The sequence below is a fragment of the Colossoma macropomum genome, unplaced genomic scaffold (genome assembly GCF_904425465.1).
Source record: "Colossoma macropomum unplaced genomic scaffold, Colossoma_macropomum, whole genome shotgun sequence".
NCBI classification, from domain to species: domain Eukaryota; kingdom Metazoa; phylum Chordata; class Actinopteri; order Characiformes; family Serrasalmidae; genus Colossoma; species Colossoma macropomum.
Genome location: NW_023495965.1, coordinates 1276758 through 1294581, shown reverse-complemented (window position 1 = coordinate 1294581; position 17824 = coordinate 1276758). Strand labels below are relative to the sequence as shown.

The window sequence follows — 17824 nt, the reverse complement described above, 5'->3', positions numbered from 1 at the left end:
TTCTGGCACAGGTGCCAAGTGGCAAGTTGACTACTGTCATGATGACTTTAGTTTTCATAATTTTGCGTGGTTCCATAAATTGAATAGACATTTTTTTATTGTTGAATGTTTTCATAGGCATCTGTGACATCACCTGCCATGCCCTGGATGAGTTGCAGTGGAATAACTCTTACATTTGATCTACATTTGGTATTGACATGTCTAAGAGTGTACTTCTGTCTTTCTTCTAATTGTTTCAATGTCAATAAATAATAGAAAGGCACATTATAAATTAAATTTTTTCTCTCTGCAAAGCAATTCTGTAAAACAGTTAAACTGAATCTTCTACCTACAAACACAAATGTGATATGAAGCCATAACTGTGACTTCTAAGGGTTAAAGTTGCTGTGCATCATCTGATTGATCAGTTGGCCAATTATTTATCTGATCAGGCTTTTGAGACTCAGAGACTGTGGCAGCTGGAGGTTACACTGAGAACCTCACCTTAACATCCAACACACTGATAATGAAGACACAGTTGGGGAGATAAAATTCCATGTTAGAAACACTCAGTAAAACAATCAATTGATCAATTGATCAGCAAAGACAGAAGGGCAGAATAGGTGAGGGGCAGAGAGGCAGAGATATGGAGAACATTGGGCAGAGCTGTTAACAACAGACAACAAAATATGGAAACAATCCACAACTGAAACACACAAATAAATAACAAATATATGTTAAACTAACTGGCTAACAAAACATAACGAAGACAGAGTGTAAGAGAGAGAGTTGTTGGGACTGAGAGACACACAGGTATACATGCAGTGAGACAGTATAATTCTGTGTCTCCGTTGTATACTAGACCATAATTAATAAGGATTATACTGTGTACTAATCGTGTACATAAGTGTAAGATTTTGAAAGATTCGTGCTATGCCAACTTAGGTCATATCAACATGCAGTCTTATGGGTTATTGCTGAATTTAAACAAAAAACACTATTTATTAGTTTTTGCCTTTCATTTACTCTTCTTTTTATTTGTCTTTCTTTGAGATGGCAAAGATGTTCCTGCAGAGGGTTATTGCTAGCTTTACAGCTTAATCTTGTTAGCTATACAGGTTAGTGGTGAAGAAAGTCTGATACCAAGGGTAGCTACTCACATACAGATGTTTGACAAATAACGGAAAGACTTAAATGAATCAGTAGAGAAGCATGACAAGTGCAGATACTGCTGAAAAGTCCAGCTAAGACCAGCTGGTTTGGGAGCCACCTGTCCCCCTATTAGAGGGAAAAGTCACTTGCCAGATCACCTTTATCCTACAATGCAACATTCCTATCCTGAAGGGAGTGGTCAGTACACCCATCCACAGGGAAGAAGGGATCACTAAATGGTTTGATGAGCATAGAGAAATAATGTAAATCATATGCTGTAGGCTTCAGTCACCAGATCTCAACCCAAGAATTTTGATCGATGTGCTAGCCCGCGTTCACTACCACTAGTGACAAAACACCAACCTCATCTGAGGACATTTAAGAAAATGAAGCACATTGTAAATTAGCAGATGTACACATTTGTAGAGGCTCAGATTCATAAGCGGCCTTAATGAACTGCTTTCATCCTTTTGTCTTTTTAGGCATGATTAGACATGAGCAATGGAGACTATAAAACTCAAATGTGACGACTCCTTGGGCCCTGAGTGTGTTGCAGATGTTGGGAGGTGGAGCCATTTAACTGGCTACTGAGATACACTGGTGAAAAGGTGTTAGGTCTCTTTAAAAGGCTTTCCTATGTGCATAGCTGGAGCCTATTTTCTTTGTCTCTCTCTTGCACAGGTAGACCTCTCTGGCCATCTTGGGTCCAATGCCATTCGAGGTTTCAGCATGTTGGCTTTGCTGGACTGGGCTTTAACCACTACTGGTTGACTCACTTCAGTAGTGCTATCTTTGTGGTCTTGGTGGCCCAACATTTTACTAAGACATTTAATTCATATATTATTTATATATATAATAGAGAAATTATGTGCAGCATAGAACTGAGACACAGTCTGACAGAGACAATCAGGTAGGTGAGCGGTGCACAGTGATATAGAGCGGCTTGTGTGGAGCTTCGGGAACAGGTACAGAGGTCAATCTGACACACAAACACAAAGGACCCAAGAAAGACAAAATACTTATACTATACACACACACACACACAAACACTGGGGAGTGAGAGTGTCCATGCTTCTTCAGCTAAATATGGAGTGAGTCCACTAAAGTCTTTGCAGTAGTGTAGTTCTGATGGACAGATGAGGACATAACACTCCACCTGTAAGGAGCTATGGACACATTCTGGCAGGACACAGGAACTTTAGCAGGGGAGGAAACACTCTCACACTGAAGAACGGCCATGTTGTATCATTCATCATAACAGTCATATCACATTTATACCTGCAAAGCTGTTATCTGTATTTTGCAACGACTCTTTGGGCTGTCTGGTTTGTTTTGCCCTGAGTAGTTTGCAAACATTTTGTTGCCTTTGAAGTATCAGCACCACAATGATGCGCGAGTTAACAGCCCACCAACACTAGAGTAGCCAACTGACATGGGACCCCCCAAACACCAGGGGGTATTTACACACTGGATGTAAGGTCAGTGGCGGAGAAAGTCTTATACCAAAGGTGGTCATCCATAGCCGAGCAAAGTTTCAGACATTTTATCATGTTGTCTACTTAAAGCTAAGCTAAGCTGGCTAACTAAGAGCTGAATGAACATGCTTTTAACCGGTGGTCAGCAGGGCTCGGGGTATGAAGGGTTTTTTTTGAGGGAAAGAAAAGAGAAACGTGTGTTTTTCGTGTGTGAACTGATACCTGCTCCTCCCGCAGTGCCTGCAGCTTTTTGGCCTTGCTCTGTCGGTAGTACTCCATGATCATCATGGCAGCATAGATCTTGCCCACCGTCAGGTCTGTGGCTGCTGAGAGGACGCAAAAGTTACCCTGCACAATTAGACGGGGCTGGAATGGACCCTGAGCCAAGAGGGGAATGGGAGTGGGAGACAAGACACAGCACAAACACAACACAAACACATAGAGCCAGCCTCTTACACATTTTACACCCAGGGTTGGGATGTATCGGAATACCAAGTATTGGGAATACGTATTCCGAATACAGAAATAAAGTATCTGTATTCAGTCCAAGCTACATCTTGTAAAGGCAGTATTCAAAATACTATTACGTTTTTGCATTTTTAGGGAATACTTTTAAAAAATTTACCCACTAAACTTGAATATATGTATATATATACGTACCATCTTTTTCTCAGCCCCTCTTTAAAGCCGCGTAACTCCAGATGTGAGTCTCGTATGATCTCGTGATACGACAGAATGGAAAGGGTGACTCTACAGATTCAGGAAATGTTTGAACCGGATTTCTGCGCTGTGTTATCGCAAAGATACAGAAACAGATATAGAAGTACCTAATTTGATATGTGGGTGAGTTCATGTTGCTGCTATTGGTTCTAGCATCACTGTTTATACCAATTCAGCCAACCTGTAAAGCTCAGCATAAGAAACTGGCTCTTAGAGACACAACATGGACAAATTAGACACACAGAAACAGTTCAGGCACTATTCAAATTTACGTTACACTGACAAACACGGCACAGCAAATTACAGACACGGAACATGTGAAGTACGTCACAGAGCTGATTGTCTTTTCACAGGCAGATTCTCATTTAGTGACATAATAGTAATAACCTTCAAAACTACTGTACTTCATGTTCCTAAGAGGACTCAGGAGATGTTCCTCAATGAGAGTCATCACTGTAATACTCACTGCAGCCATTCTGTAATAACCCTGGCAGGTATAAGATGTTTCAAATCAATTTTGCCCAATACTCTTTAGCTTTACCTAGAATTTACATGAGAAAAATAACACGGAAACTTTAAAATCTGGAGCTGATGACTTTGCTAAATTTGGAGGACAGCGTGACGTGTGCTGCGTAATTGTGATGACAGTCATGGTCGTCCCCAAGTATTTCAAAACGCACTCTACAAAGATACTAACATGCAATATCAAAACATTATATATCATCACTATAAATAGTGGTTAAAAAATGCTGACAAATCTAGTTTTACTGTTATATATTATATGTATTTTTTAACTATTTTTTAAAATAAGCTGTATCTTTCACAATGCAGATATATCACTTAATCTTTAAACACATTTTATATTTGTCACATTCATAGGGAGGTAAGCAGAGTTTAACCTAGGGAGGGTAATCTGAGGCTGAGTATTTATTTTTTTGCCTTTCACTGGAGTGAAAAGACTTCTATAGAGAATCCATCTATAGTGAGGCACCCTCTGATAACAGGAATGAAGACAGGAAGAGAAAGGAGAGCAGATGGAGGAGAGGCGTAAGCAGTGGAAAATAAGGAAGGTAGCAGCTTGTAAACAGAAAGATTGATGCTGATCTGTTCTAAAGTAATGACTAGTGAATGATTAAATGACTAGCAAGGTTCTGAAGGCTAAGGGAAGGATATGGAAGTAGAGGGAAGGTTGGGTGAAATGCTAGGGAAGGTTCTGAAGGCTGAGGGAAGGACCTGGGGGATGAGGGAAGGTCCAAAATCTTAGCGGAGGTCCTGGAGGTAGTGGAAAATTTAGCTGAAAGATGAGGTAAGATTATACTGGAAGATGAGGGAAGGTTAGTAGGAAATTGAGGGAATGTTAGCTGGAGGTTGAAGGGAGGTAAGAAGGAGGATGAAGGGAAGGTGGAAGGTATGGGGAAGGTTCTAGTAGATCGAATGTGAGTGAATGTGAGCTGTAGTTTGAGGGAAGGTTACCTGGAAAGTTAGCTGGCGGTTGAGGAAAGATTAGCTGGAAGATGAGGGAAGTTTAGCTGGAGTATGAGGGCAGGTTAGGAGGTTAATTGGAAGGTCCTGGAGGATCAGGGAGGGAAAGTTGGAGGTTGAGGGAATGTGAGCTATAGTTTGAGGGAAGACAACCAGAGGCTGAGGGAAAGTTCTGGAAATTACAGGAATGCTCTAGAAGATTCTGGAGGGTGAGGGAAGGTTATCTGAAAGGTGAGGGAAGATTCTGGAGTTTGAAGAAATGTTGGCTTAAAGGTTAGGAAAGGTTCTAGGAGTTGACAGAAGGTTCTAGAAGGTGAGAGAAGGTAGTGGGAAAGTTGGAGGTTGAGGTAAGAATAGATGAGTGCAGGTATGGTAGGTTGAGGGAACATGAGCTAGAAGGGAAGGTTCTGGAGGGTCAGGGAAGGTTACCTGAAAGTTGAGGGAATGTAAGCTGTAGATTGAGGGAAGGCAAAGAGAGGTTGGGTAAAAGCTGTGAAAGTTGAACAAATGTTCAGGAGGTTGAGAGAAAGTTCTGTAGGTTGAGAGAAGGAAAACTTCAGGAAAGGTTAGCAGGAAGTTGTGGAGGGACTGCCTGATCAGAGGGTGCAGAGCAGTGAGTGGGAGAAGCTCCTCTGATGAGTTGGTGATCTGATTTGCTGTTTCGGTCGGTACAAACCCCTCTATAACATACCCTTGTGTGGTGTGACCAGCAGATCCAGGTTCTTCTGGGACAGATTCGGCCAAATTGCCATCATCTCCTTACGCAGCTCTGCATCCATCTGGTGCTTGTCTGCTCCTCCTGAGAGCATGTGATGTCGAGGCATACGATTGTGGTGACATGTGAGACATCACAAATGAATCAAATCTTTGTGAGGTCAGAAAGTTACTCCCTTATCTACAGACCTAAATAAAGAGAGATAAAGACAGATTCTATGCTATGGACGGATGTTCCATACCCTTAGCAATCTTGATGTCAAGCGCAGTGCGAATTAAGGCCATCAGGGTGGAGTTGAAATGCACTGTGTTGTCATCGGCAACAGGCAAGTCCATACGCAGCAGTCTCTGTGGAGAGTCAATCAGTGGAGTTGAGAGTGCGTGGGCATGTCTTAAGACCATTCAAACCTCCAATCACAAGTTTTGCTGGACAGATAAAAGGTGGAGGGAGCTCAGTGGGTGGTGGCCAAAACATGATTGACAGGCCCCATATCTCTGTTGTGGTGGGTGCATTTGCTTCTGCTGGAGTTTGCATTAAGTGCACCCATACTTAGTTATCATGTTGAATCTCCTACATTGGCTAATTTTCTTTAATAGATCTTCTAGAGTACCAACTTTTACTCTGTGTACTGTAAGCGAAAGGCACAGAACTTCTCTACGAAGACCCAGAAATGTCTAAGGGACATCTGTGAGAGGGATGACCTCACTGTACAACTGCAGTCTAATTGACTATTTCAGCATGTCATTATATACAGGTAGGTACCAGTCAAAAGTTTGGAACCATCTGATTGAATGTTTTTCACAATCTTGAACACATTTTCTTCTAAAAGCTCGAAATGGTTAATGCTAATGTTTAGATTTCTTTCCAAAACATTTTTTTTATTTAAAAATTTAATTGGAGCACTGCATGTGCATATGTGGACTTCTTCAAGTCTGAAAGGATCCCAGGTGGTTCCTCATGAGTGTGCAAAGCTGGATCAAGGCAACGGAATAACACTGGCTTTTACAGTACACTAAGTTCTAGGTACAAAACTGGGTGTTATTTTGGGTATCATGATGATAAGTTCCAAGACTAAATAACACTGGAATGCCAAACAGGTTTTTATTAGCATGGTAAGTGTGAGCTACTGTGTAACTATTTTGGGAAAAGCAGCGGTTATGTACCTAGAACCGTGGTCACCAACACTCCTTGGGAGATCTACTTTCCTATAGAGTTTAGTTCCAACCTGGATCCAGTAAGCTGCCCTGCCCCTTACTTAACTCTGGTACATCTGATCCAGCCAATCGAGGACTTGGTAAGAGGTTGATTAACTCTGCAGGAAGGTAGATCTTCAGGGCCAGGGTTGAAAAACACTGGCCTAGAACATACTAGAACATCTAATAATTGGATTATTATTATAAGAGTGCAATAGAGGAAGTATCAGCATACACTAAAGTTCACCGTAATGTTACTGTAAATCTTTATACATCTCATTTACAAAAAAGTTTAATTTTTAAATAACCATCTATTGAGAAGTTCTTTATGGAACCAAAAGTGATTCTTCTATGGCACCGAGGAAGTGTCAGAAAATCAGGGGTTCTGCCGCCACAGCTCAGAGATTGTTCTACCTTAAATCTGCGGCAGCAGCATTCCTTTTTGTTTTCGCAGTGTTTACAGATGTTCGCCAGACAGCGCTCTGTCATCCTATTTGTTAACATCAAGGGACGCATTGTAGGAGACGTCAAACTAGTCAGGAAAGTACAATAAATTCTAGACTTTTCGCCGGGGTGTTGTGGGGCGTTCCAGATGTTTCATTTCTAGGTAACGGTTACATACTATATTATGCCATAATAACTTCCTGCTAGTTCAAGGTTTTACTTGAATTCCTGCTTACATGTGTGACATTACAGTGAAACTTGGTGTGAGCTTGTTTGTATTTAGTATACTGCATGTTTGCATCGGAATTTGTATTATGTCCTTTATCAGCTTAATAGCTAGAACCTATGTAATATAGTTAGACTGTCTTGGTACTTACCATCATTTCACCCAAAATAGGGACACAGTACTTTAGAGACTGTACCATGCATTTACCTATTTAATTGCCACAATCTGTTTGACATTTCAGGACAATTTAGTTAGACTGTCTTGAACATTACAGTGTTGTTACACAAAATAATTACCTAGTACCCAGTTAGTATCTCACCAGTGTCAATTAGAACTCAGGGGACTGTAAAAGAAACTGTTACCAGCAAAGGGGGGCTTTGGACTGAGCTTTGTTGTATTCAGAGATTTAAACCAATGGAAAGAAGTAAAAATAAGAAATCCAAACTTTTAACTGCTACCGTGTAGGTATGAGTAAGAGTGTTCATTTGGAGCTCTCACAGATCTGATGGAAATATGGCTCGCGTCCGTCTTCGCTTTAATAACCTTCTGACCTAAACACCTGATTTTTCATCTGCTACTGCAGCTCAATCCCTGATGATGGCTCAGAGCTCCCCCTACCTGCTGGAGGCATCATTTCCAAACAGCTAAACGGATAAATGAACAAAACGGCGTCTAAGAACAGCTCCACCTGGTGGCCGCTGTTTTTCAGACTCCCGTTTTCACTCATTTAATGTTACCTTTGGACAACGAGCGTTGGCCATTGGTTCACAAAGCACGACATGGCGGGCGTTAGTGAGCGTGAGAGCCGGTGTGTGAGTGTTCTCCAACGTTCTCCTTCGGACCATTCCGGTACAAGCAGATAAGCCGCAGCTCCAAACAGTTAGCATGCAACGGCTCATGCAGTGACCCCTGACCACCAACCCCCCCTCCCAGCATGCAGCATGCGACGCATGCACCCCCCACCCCCCCACAGCACGAGCAGCCGCGCACAGAGAGGACCATTTATCACTTTGTCGATTTTTTTCTCTTTCATTGCACTGATCACTCTTTTTTAGGGGGGGTGGGGTTGGTTGTGTTTTCTTTGCTGGTTGGGCTTGTAGCTCATTCGCTGATTGTTTTAGGCTTTTTGTTCCAGATTCTTTCTGATCTCTCAATGCAGGACGGGTGCGGTCAGTCACTAATGTCAGTTTAGAGTGGCATTCCCTGCGGAGTTACGGAGTTAGAGAGAGTGAGAAGAGGACGTGGGGCTGGGTTAGACACCGGCCAGGTGTAGGGTTGGAGCACAGGTTAGTTCACTCCAGACTGGAAGGCCGTGAGATGTTTCCACAGATAAAAAAACAATGAAACAGGCGACGGGTGGGCGTATGCTTAGCGATGGATGGAAGGAATGGTCAGGAAAAGAGCGAGAGAGGGATGATTTGCTTGACAGAAATAAAAGAAACAAGAGAGAGTGAGGGGGAAGGGGGAGAGTGATGTGCAGGAAGGCCAACAAGGCCGACAGAACCACAACTGAATCTAACAGATTACAGACATGTAGCGTAAAAACTCCAAGCAGAAACGTCCTAAACAACCCAAGAGTTTAGCCACAAAGCTCACAGTAAATGGACACATGATAATCTACAGGCTGAAAGTTTGGAAGCAGTGCTGACTTTTTAAAAATAAACATAAAACTGTATTTTTTTAAGAAATAAGGGGCAGTAATCTGTTTTAGGGATCCAGATTTTTGCCCCTCCCTGACCTGATCACAGGCCGATACCGATCTGACCCTAAGGTAAGATATCGTCGCTGTCCAAAAAAAGTACAAAAGTACATTATATGGCCAAAAGTATCTGGACACCCCTCTTAATTAGAAGTCAAGTGTTTCAGCCACACCCATTGCCAACAGTACAACATAGGTAAACACTGCAGTAGAGGGTCATACTGATGAGCTCAGTGACTTTAAAATGTGGCTCTGTTATAGGATGCTGCCTCTGCCACAAGTCAGTTTGTGCAATTTCTGGCCTGCTAGATCTGCCCCAGACAACTGTAAGTGCTATTATTGTAAAATGGAGCAACAACAGCTCAGCCACAAAGCGGGAAACCACACAAACTCAGAGTGTGTAAAAAATGCCTATCCTCTGTCGTATCACTCACTACAGAGCTCCAAACTGCCTCTGGAAGCAACAAGAACTGTGTGTCAGGTTCTTCATGAATTGGGTTTCCATGTCTGAGCAGCTGCACACAAGCCTAAGATCACTATGCGCAATGCCAAGCGTCGGCTGGAGGGGTGTAAAGCGCCGCCACTGGGCTCTGGAGCAGTGGAACCGTGTTCTCTGGAGTGAATCAGCTTCTCTGTCTGTCAGTCTGATGATGAATCTGGGTTTGGTGGATGTCAGGATACCGGAATGCAGAGCCAACAGTACAGTTTGGTGGAGGAGGGATGATTTTAATGGTTTTGGAATGGAATGTCCAACAAGATCACATAGGTGTGATAGTCAGATGTCCACATACTTTTGGCTACATAGTGTATCTCTAAAATGGCTAAAACATTCTTTACTTCTAATGTTATTTAATGTAATGCAAATTTTTTCAGGTAATTTCTGAGTATTTCTATTTGTCCATTTATCAAGACATTTTGACACAACTGCTGAACTGAAATGTATAAAAAAATGAAGATATGCGTTCGTTTTTTAGACAGTGATGAATTGCTAATCTGGCATTTAAAACTACAGTAAATGCTGAAATCACTGATACATTGATTATGATACAGATTTGTTGACGTCCCTGCCGATTTGGCCAACAGTTACTTTAATATTCTGCAGTGAAATCACTTTTTGATGTGTATGTATGTGTAGTGACACACACTCCGAACTGATTTTGTTCGTACTTTTGTGAAATAACCCTTTTTACAGCACTGTGAGTTTGTATTGTGCAGTAGCCGCTCATCTCTCTCAAATCTGATAAAACTGTTTCTGCTAATGTTTAAATCCTGAGTTGGTGCGGATGGTAAAGCAGAATGGTTGAAAAACATGGTGGGATCCCAGGCTATTATGTTCATGCTTCTGGTGGCATGTTGCTTGTGAATTAGTTAAGCTCCTGTTGATTTTATTGTGGCCAAATCCATCTAATTCCATACAGAAGCTCCTCAAGGTCCTCGGCTCAACCAGTTGAGGTAAATTAGGAATGTAGAGAGTTTAAAGACACAGAGAATGAAGAATATAATACACTGTTAGTAATAAAGGTTCTCTACATTTTTTGTTCATCAAGGTACAAACAGTGTAAATGTTCCCTCAAAGCTCCAACAGTGGTTTTAGGGTCTGATTGTGAACCTTAAATAAGTGTTTCCAGGTGAAAAGTTCGTATTTGTACCTTTTCATAACCGAATGTTTTAAACAGAACAGTAAAATAAAAGCCTGGAGACGAGACGGGGTGTGTGGAGTCAGTACAGCTTAGAACATATCATTTCAGTGGATTATGGTTCAGTTATGCTCCCTAACCGAAAATCTGATGTACCATCCCAGTGACAGTGTAGTTTACGGTAATGAGTGCAGCACTATAACAGCAGCAGAACATTCTGGAACAAACTGCTTTGGCAGTTAACATTTAAAATGTTCTTAATTGTAAAATATTTCTGAAACTTTAAAAAATCACTGCTTGCTTCCATACTTTAGGCCTGTCGGTATGTTTTTTGGAGCGTGTTCCTACGGTCTCCACTGCAGGAGGCTTAAGAGCTGAAGAAGCTTGTCTGATCTTTACTGATGGACTTGCTTCAGTATAAAAGTCTCCTGAATGAAATACCTTGCAGAAAGTCCTTTCCTCATTCACAGATTCCACAACATCCCACATAGAGGCTGGCAAATTCAAAAACCACGTAAAAACGTCTTTAGTTCATGCAACCAAGTTATTTTCTAAGCTATGCTCAAAGATAAACAACAGTCATTTTTACCAGCGTGAGAGACAGCTGGAGTTCTTATAATAACCATGATTAACAACTTCATTGTCTTTTGGGTCATTTTATGCCACTCTAAAGCATCTAATTTGGCTAATAGGCTAGCTTGCTTGCTAGGTGGCCAAACTAGGTAGTACTGACATGAAACGATATACTGGACTGTTCTGTGCTCACAAGAAAATCTCTACATTCACACAGAATCACGGGTAGAATCGAAAAGGCTTTTAATATCCTCTATCGAGTGTGGAAATCTGATCAGAACGACTTTACACATTAGCATTAGCTTCCTAGCTCTTCACAAAGTAATAATTCTAAAAGAGATTAATCCACAAACCAGCGCACTGTTCTAGTTCACTTTCTGGTGCTCTTATTTATGAGAAAAGAGTGCTTGGTGACTTTATCTTCACCTGGAAGGGTGAAGAATTCGCTAAGTTGTCGTTATCTTCAGCTGCAGATGTTACAAAACACAGAGGAGAACACTCTCGAGTACCATTAGGCCCTGTTGGTACCGATCCTGAGCAGAAAGCAAAAACTATATAACTGGAGCTTTCAGTACTGGACTGCTACTCAATGGGAAAAGAACAGTTCTGGTTTTCCAGAGTCAAAAATTCCACTACTTTGTGAATTTTACCTCATCAGGATCTCAAATATTGAATTTAACGCCTTACAGGAAGACTGAACTGAGCTGAAATATTAAATATGGGGATGTGTCAGAGCGAAAATTCTTTAAAATTGAATCTCTCATTTGAAACTGAGTCTAACTTTTGCATGATTGCATGGATTAAACAGACGTTTCTCCTGGAATTTGTTTATGGAATTTAATAACGTGACCTGCCAGGTGCTGAGCGAGTCGCTGTGGAATCAGCCAGACGGAAAACGAAAGAGATCGAGAAACATATGAGAGAAGTGGAGAGAGAGAGAGAGAGAGAGAGAGAGAGAGAGAGAGAGAGAGAGAGAGAGAGGAATGAACTTATTAAGTGGAGAAGTGGAAAGGGGAGGGGCTACACATGGGAAAGGGGTAGGGGCTGAGAAGGGTGTGGCCATGTAGTCTGTGTAATTGCACAAATAAGAAGGAGTGGAACAAGAGAGAGAGACAGAGAGAGAATAGGAAAGAAAGAGTGAGAGAGAGGGGAACGGAAACGAGATACAACTGCATTGACAGAATCAAACAGATGAAAAAGCTGATTAATTAGCTGCGGTGGAAGAACAGTGGACAGAAACGTGGCTCCGAAACGTCATCTGATCTGATTTCTGAAGAGCTGAAAATCTGCATGTAATCCCTCTTTGCTAAAGAAGACACAGCGAGAAGGTTTCGGATGGAAGATCGATAGTTTCAGTGTGTCCAAAGCTCCGTATGTGCCTGGACGCTGGCTGACCATCCACAGGAGGGAGAGACGTAGAGCACAAAACATACACCGCCCTTCCCAGTCCTTCTGTACACGCACACACGTGACGGCGTTCCTTCATCCGGAAGATTTCGGCAGTGTTCTGTTCTACGATTATTCCTACAGGTCTGAAACTCGCAGCGAACCCTTAGAAGTCGGGAGGTAATGAAACCATGCTGTAATTTTACGTGACTCATAGTTCACTGAATCAGGTGGAGAAACTGTGTGGAAAGAGCAGATTCTAAACTTTCAATCCAGACCACATTAGTGTTCATAAACAGAAGAGGAGATATTTTATTATGATTTGAATTTGATGGGAAGTTATTATCGTGTCTACTGTGTTTTGCCGAAGAAAAAAAACTGTCACTGTTCAAAAAAAAAAAAATCTCCAAAGTAGTAACTTTAAAAAATAAGTCTTGTTGGTACTGATATTAAGCAAGAACTAAAGACAATGAAACTAGAACTTTCGGTACTAGACTGACGGCCAATGGAATAAGAACAGCTCCAATTTTCTGATGCCAAAAATGTAAAATGCAGAAATGTGTCTGTTTCTGCTGTTTTTAGTAAAAATCTCTAACAAATCTAAGAAACTGAAAATTCTATGGTTTGTCACAAACAATCTTTTCAAACAAGCAAATACATGGACAGGAACAAAGGTCACACATCAGTCATTACTGGTTAATCAATAATCAATAATAAGCTAATTCTGCTCTGAGCTCACGTAAAGCTTAATGAAGAAAGCATATTTTATACAGTGGTAGGAAACACAGCAGCACAAGCTCCATTTCTACAAGCTAAACTTCATAAAATGATTTTACTGTTACCAGCGGCAACAGCAGATTTAAACGAGTGGCTAGTAAATTTGGAGCATTTCTATTGGTCCATTCAGGATGAAATTTCCACACAATGCAACAGCTCCTGTGTTCAAAAGACGTAGAAAAATAAAAGTCATTTTTTGGACACTGACAGTTTTACATTTTGGCCACAGTCTATGTGTTTTATTATTTTTCCAAAGTGAAACAAACAGAAATGCCGATTCAAATCCATCCAAACTAAATGTAAATGTGTAAATTTGTAACCGTAGTTCAACTGTGTAGCAGAACCACCATAACTCTAGACTTCTAAGGGTCTGAGGAGCCGACTGTGTGCTGCTGTATGTGTGCTGAAGTGCGTGTGGAAGTGCGTACGGTGCAGAAGGACTGACAAGACTCCCTCTCTTCTCGCTCTCCAGTGGATGTGTACGTGTATGAGTGTAGGTGGGCTGGCTAACACTTCACTTTCACCAACTTTCACAAAATACAGGAGCTCACCAACACCAACACTAACAGAGAGAAACGGGCAGCTCTGACGGGCATGAGCGGAGAGATGCCCGGATGCCCAGCTGCCCTCTAACCTTGTATGCCACCCGCGCCGGGCAGCGCTTCCCCAGGCCCAGCGGCGGGCACATGAGCCGCAGCATCTCATACATATCACTGAAACTGATCCTGCCGCTGCAGACCCCCACAAACAAACAATAAAACAACAAACAAACACAAACGCAAAAACGGAGATGGGGCAGGACACAGATGGGTCAGACCAGGGGGAGTGTGGACAGAAAATAAACAAAAAGAAAAACAAAGGAAAAAGAAAGAAAGAAAAGACACAGAGGTTATTGCTTTGATCAGAGGTAGGGGAGTGGGGGAGGTGGGTGGGGGAGGGGTCGGAGAGATTGGTGAATGCTCCGTATTGGCTGGGTCTGTGGGTTAGGTTAACTGGGGGGGAGGGGGTGCTGGGATTTGTAGTAGGGATGCACCGAAAGCTTGGCTGCTGGAAATTATTGGCCAAAAATAATATTTCCAGATAAAAGAAAGAATAAAATTACTGAACGTTCTGACGGAAAAACACTGCTTATGAATCAGGAAATTATTTTTGAAAAAAACGCTCTAAAATGCTCTATTGTAATACACTACAGATGGTAATACACTACAGGAAGTGTAGGGGGCGATATGGCTTCTACTGTTTCATTTAAAAAGCCTCTATAATGTTCATATGATCCACACAGTCACTCTGACAGACTGTAATACACTACAGGAAGTGTAGGGGGCGATATGGCTTCTACTGTTTCATTTAAAAAGCCTCTATAATGTTCATATGATCCACACAGTCACTCTGACAGACTGTAATACACTACAGGAAGTGTAGGGGGCGATATGGCTTCTACTGTTTCATTTTAAAAGCTCTATAATGTTCATATGATCCACACAGTCACTCTGACAGACTGTAATACACTACAGGAAGTGTAGGGGGCGATATGGCTTCTACTGTTTCATTTAAAGAGCTCTATAATGTTCATATGATCCACACAGTCACTCTGACAGACTGTAATACACTACAGGAAGTGTAGGGGGCGATATGGCACTGTTTTACTGAACCACAACATAAGAAAAAAAAACTTTAAATGACTCTCAATAGTAATGAAAATTGACTTATTATCCCAAATAAATAAGTTATTTAAGTTTATCTTTTAGTTTTTGAATTTGAGAGCAAAATGGCGAACAAAAAGACCGAAACTGGTTCAATGTTTCCACCATGTGTATCCTAAATTTCGATTTCGTTTGCAGTTTCGGCCAAGAATTTCCATTTGGTGCATCGCTATGTTGTAGTCCTACTTTTTAAGAAACACAATAAAAAAAGAAAAGCATTCTATGAGATCAGTGAGCGGTCGCATAGAACAAGCAGCGAGGCTTCGGACAGGCAGGAAAAGCCCCGCTGCTCTGATTCTGATGTAGGATGGCAGTCACGTCAATGCAGTTTCTGTCCCCCACCCTCCCTTCCTGCTGGCCCAAACCAGAACAATGCACGCTGCGTTTATTCCCCAGGCTGCCCAGGCATCGTCTCACAGCAAGCAGAAAACATACCACAGAGATGACTGCTTTAATTTAGCTTTTTTAAAACAAGTTCTCATTTGCTTGGTTTGCTTGTGAATCATCTGGCTTTGGTGTCTGTGTGTTTTGTGAGTCGGAGCAAACCGAGAGTTCTGTGGCAAGTGCACGTCATGCTTTCCCTTGCGGTTTCTGCATTGTCCCGCACATTCTCGTTTTCATATCAGAATGCATATATGTAGAGATGGTGTGGGAAAACAAAAAAACAAAACAAAACAAAAAAAGTTTTTAAAAATGAATCGAAAGAGAAACGGAAAAACCGTGGAGAAGAAGTAAAACAAACTGAGAAGATAAAGAAAAAGGAAAAAAGAAAAGCGACATTCATTCCAGTCTCCACTGCGAGCAGGTGCTGAGGTTTTTTGGTTTAGAGGGTCCAAACCTTGCAGGCCACCCTATGAGGACATTTCTTGCCTAAGCCCAGTGGGGGGTCGATAACCCGCAATAAACTGTACATATCCTTATAATGAATGCGCCCGCTGCAAGAAAAACACAGGGAGGTTAGAGGGAAGGGGGTACAGAGAGAGAGAAAGAGTGAGAGAGAGAGAGAGAGAGAGGGAAAAGGAGAGAAAATAAAAAGAACAAGAATAGAAAAAGCACACACATCCATTGAGAATTCACACACCAAACCAAACCCCAGTGATGCTCTCATAGCTGCTCCCCTGTCTCCACCCAGTCAAACCATCTAGATTATTCGAAGGACAGTTTGAGTCATTTTCCACCCTGCACCTGTGCTCGCTGCGGAGTGGACGCTGGAGAGGGAGCTTATAGACACATTCTGCTTCAGATCGCATACAAGTTCAAAACCAATTCGGAACATTTTTAACCCTCTGGGGTCTTGATTTCTGTATATCTTCTTAAACTCTCCTCTAAAGGCTCTTCATATAACATGATCCTCATATGTTTCATATCTAAATGCTCCGTTATCTTCATCACTACTTTCCAAAACCCGCTGCAGCAGCTTCAGCAGCTGTAAACTCTCTGCACGCCGTTTCACATGAGTCTCCGATGTGGACTGAATGAAGAATGAAGGGTTTCCGGCGTGATGGTCAGTGCTTAGTGATTTCCTGAGTGTCCGTTGGTCAGTTTCACACAGAATGTAGACGGACACACGAATCCACCAGTTCCACACGGTGAGAGGCAGATGACGTGTATCTCAGCCCCTCTTCATAGGCTCATAACTCCGGATGTGAGTCTCGTATGATCTCGAGATAAGATGCAATGGAAAGGGCGACTCTACAGATTCAGGAAGTGTCTGAACCATGTTTCTGTGCTGTATTATCACAAAGATAGAGAAACATATATAGACACATCGTGGTGAGCTTGTGGATCCCAGAGGGTTAATATGTTAACGTTCAAGTGATCACAGCCTTGAACTACCAATTGGCCTAAAGACAGCTTTGCGAACTGTGAACAAAAGCTTTCGCCACAAGGAGTTTGGAATGCAAGCAAATATGACTAAATAATTAGTGTAACTTATTGAATTTCATTTAACTGCAATCATGCAATAATCACACAAAATATTCAGCAGAAAACAAGTAAATAAAAAATTCTGTATGTAGCTGTTTATCCACCATGGATGAATTCTTTGTGATTGCAGAAGCAAAACTTTTTTTTGCATCGACTCCCATGCAAATGGGTAATATTGGCCTCTATCTTCATTATCAGGACCTGTTGGTTTGACTATTGTCTGTTCATGGGAGAAACTCTACCCCTCTTTATATTGAATCAGGCCTTTCAAATTTTGGTATTTTGGTAATACTCCCATTACTGGACTCTTTTAATGTATACAACCAAAATTTAACATTTCCTTCGGTTCATACGTTCTCTGCGCCCGAGCACAAATCTGCAGAGGTCAGACAAACCGTATTGCTATCATAGATTATTAGATCTAGCCTTTTGGTCAACCTGATTTTTGGACTACGGATTTAGACAAAATTTCATCACTTTCGACCAATCAGAACATGTTCTGTTGCTTGCCCATTAAACCTTACAGGTCGATGATGTTGTATATGACATAAAATGATGTCGTACATAAAAGAATAAATCTCGGAAACACTGCATGCTAGAGACTTTTACTTTTTCCTGGAAGGGCCTTCCAATAAGGGCTGGGGTTTAGTCATCTTCCTTTGTAATCCAGCATTAAACTGTGTCTGTCTACCAATAAGAGACTGTGTTCCTGACTTGTCGACCAATCAGAGGCTGAG

The 17824-nt window shown here is 41.7% G+C and overlaps 1 protein-coding gene across 1 annotated transcript in view; it reads right to left on the bottom strand.

Annotated features, from left to right (window-relative positions):
• cacna1ab (calcium channel, voltage-dependent, P/Q type, alpha 1A subunit, b) overlaps nt 1-17824 on the bottom strand; it is a 147810-nt gene that overhangs the window by 29256 nt on the left and 100730 nt on the right. Inside the window, exons 38-41 of the mRNA XM_036564312.1 lie at nt 16000-16096; nt 5765-5870; nt 5500-5607; nt 2829-2929 (exon numbers count right to left, since the gene is read on the bottom strand). Of these exons, the coding sequence (XP_036420205.1) occupies nt 2829-2929; nt 5500-5607; nt 5765-5870; nt 16000-16096 (412 nt within the window). The remainder of the gene's footprint in view (nt 1-2828; nt 2930-5499; nt 5608-5764; nt 5871-15999; nt 16097-17824) is intronic.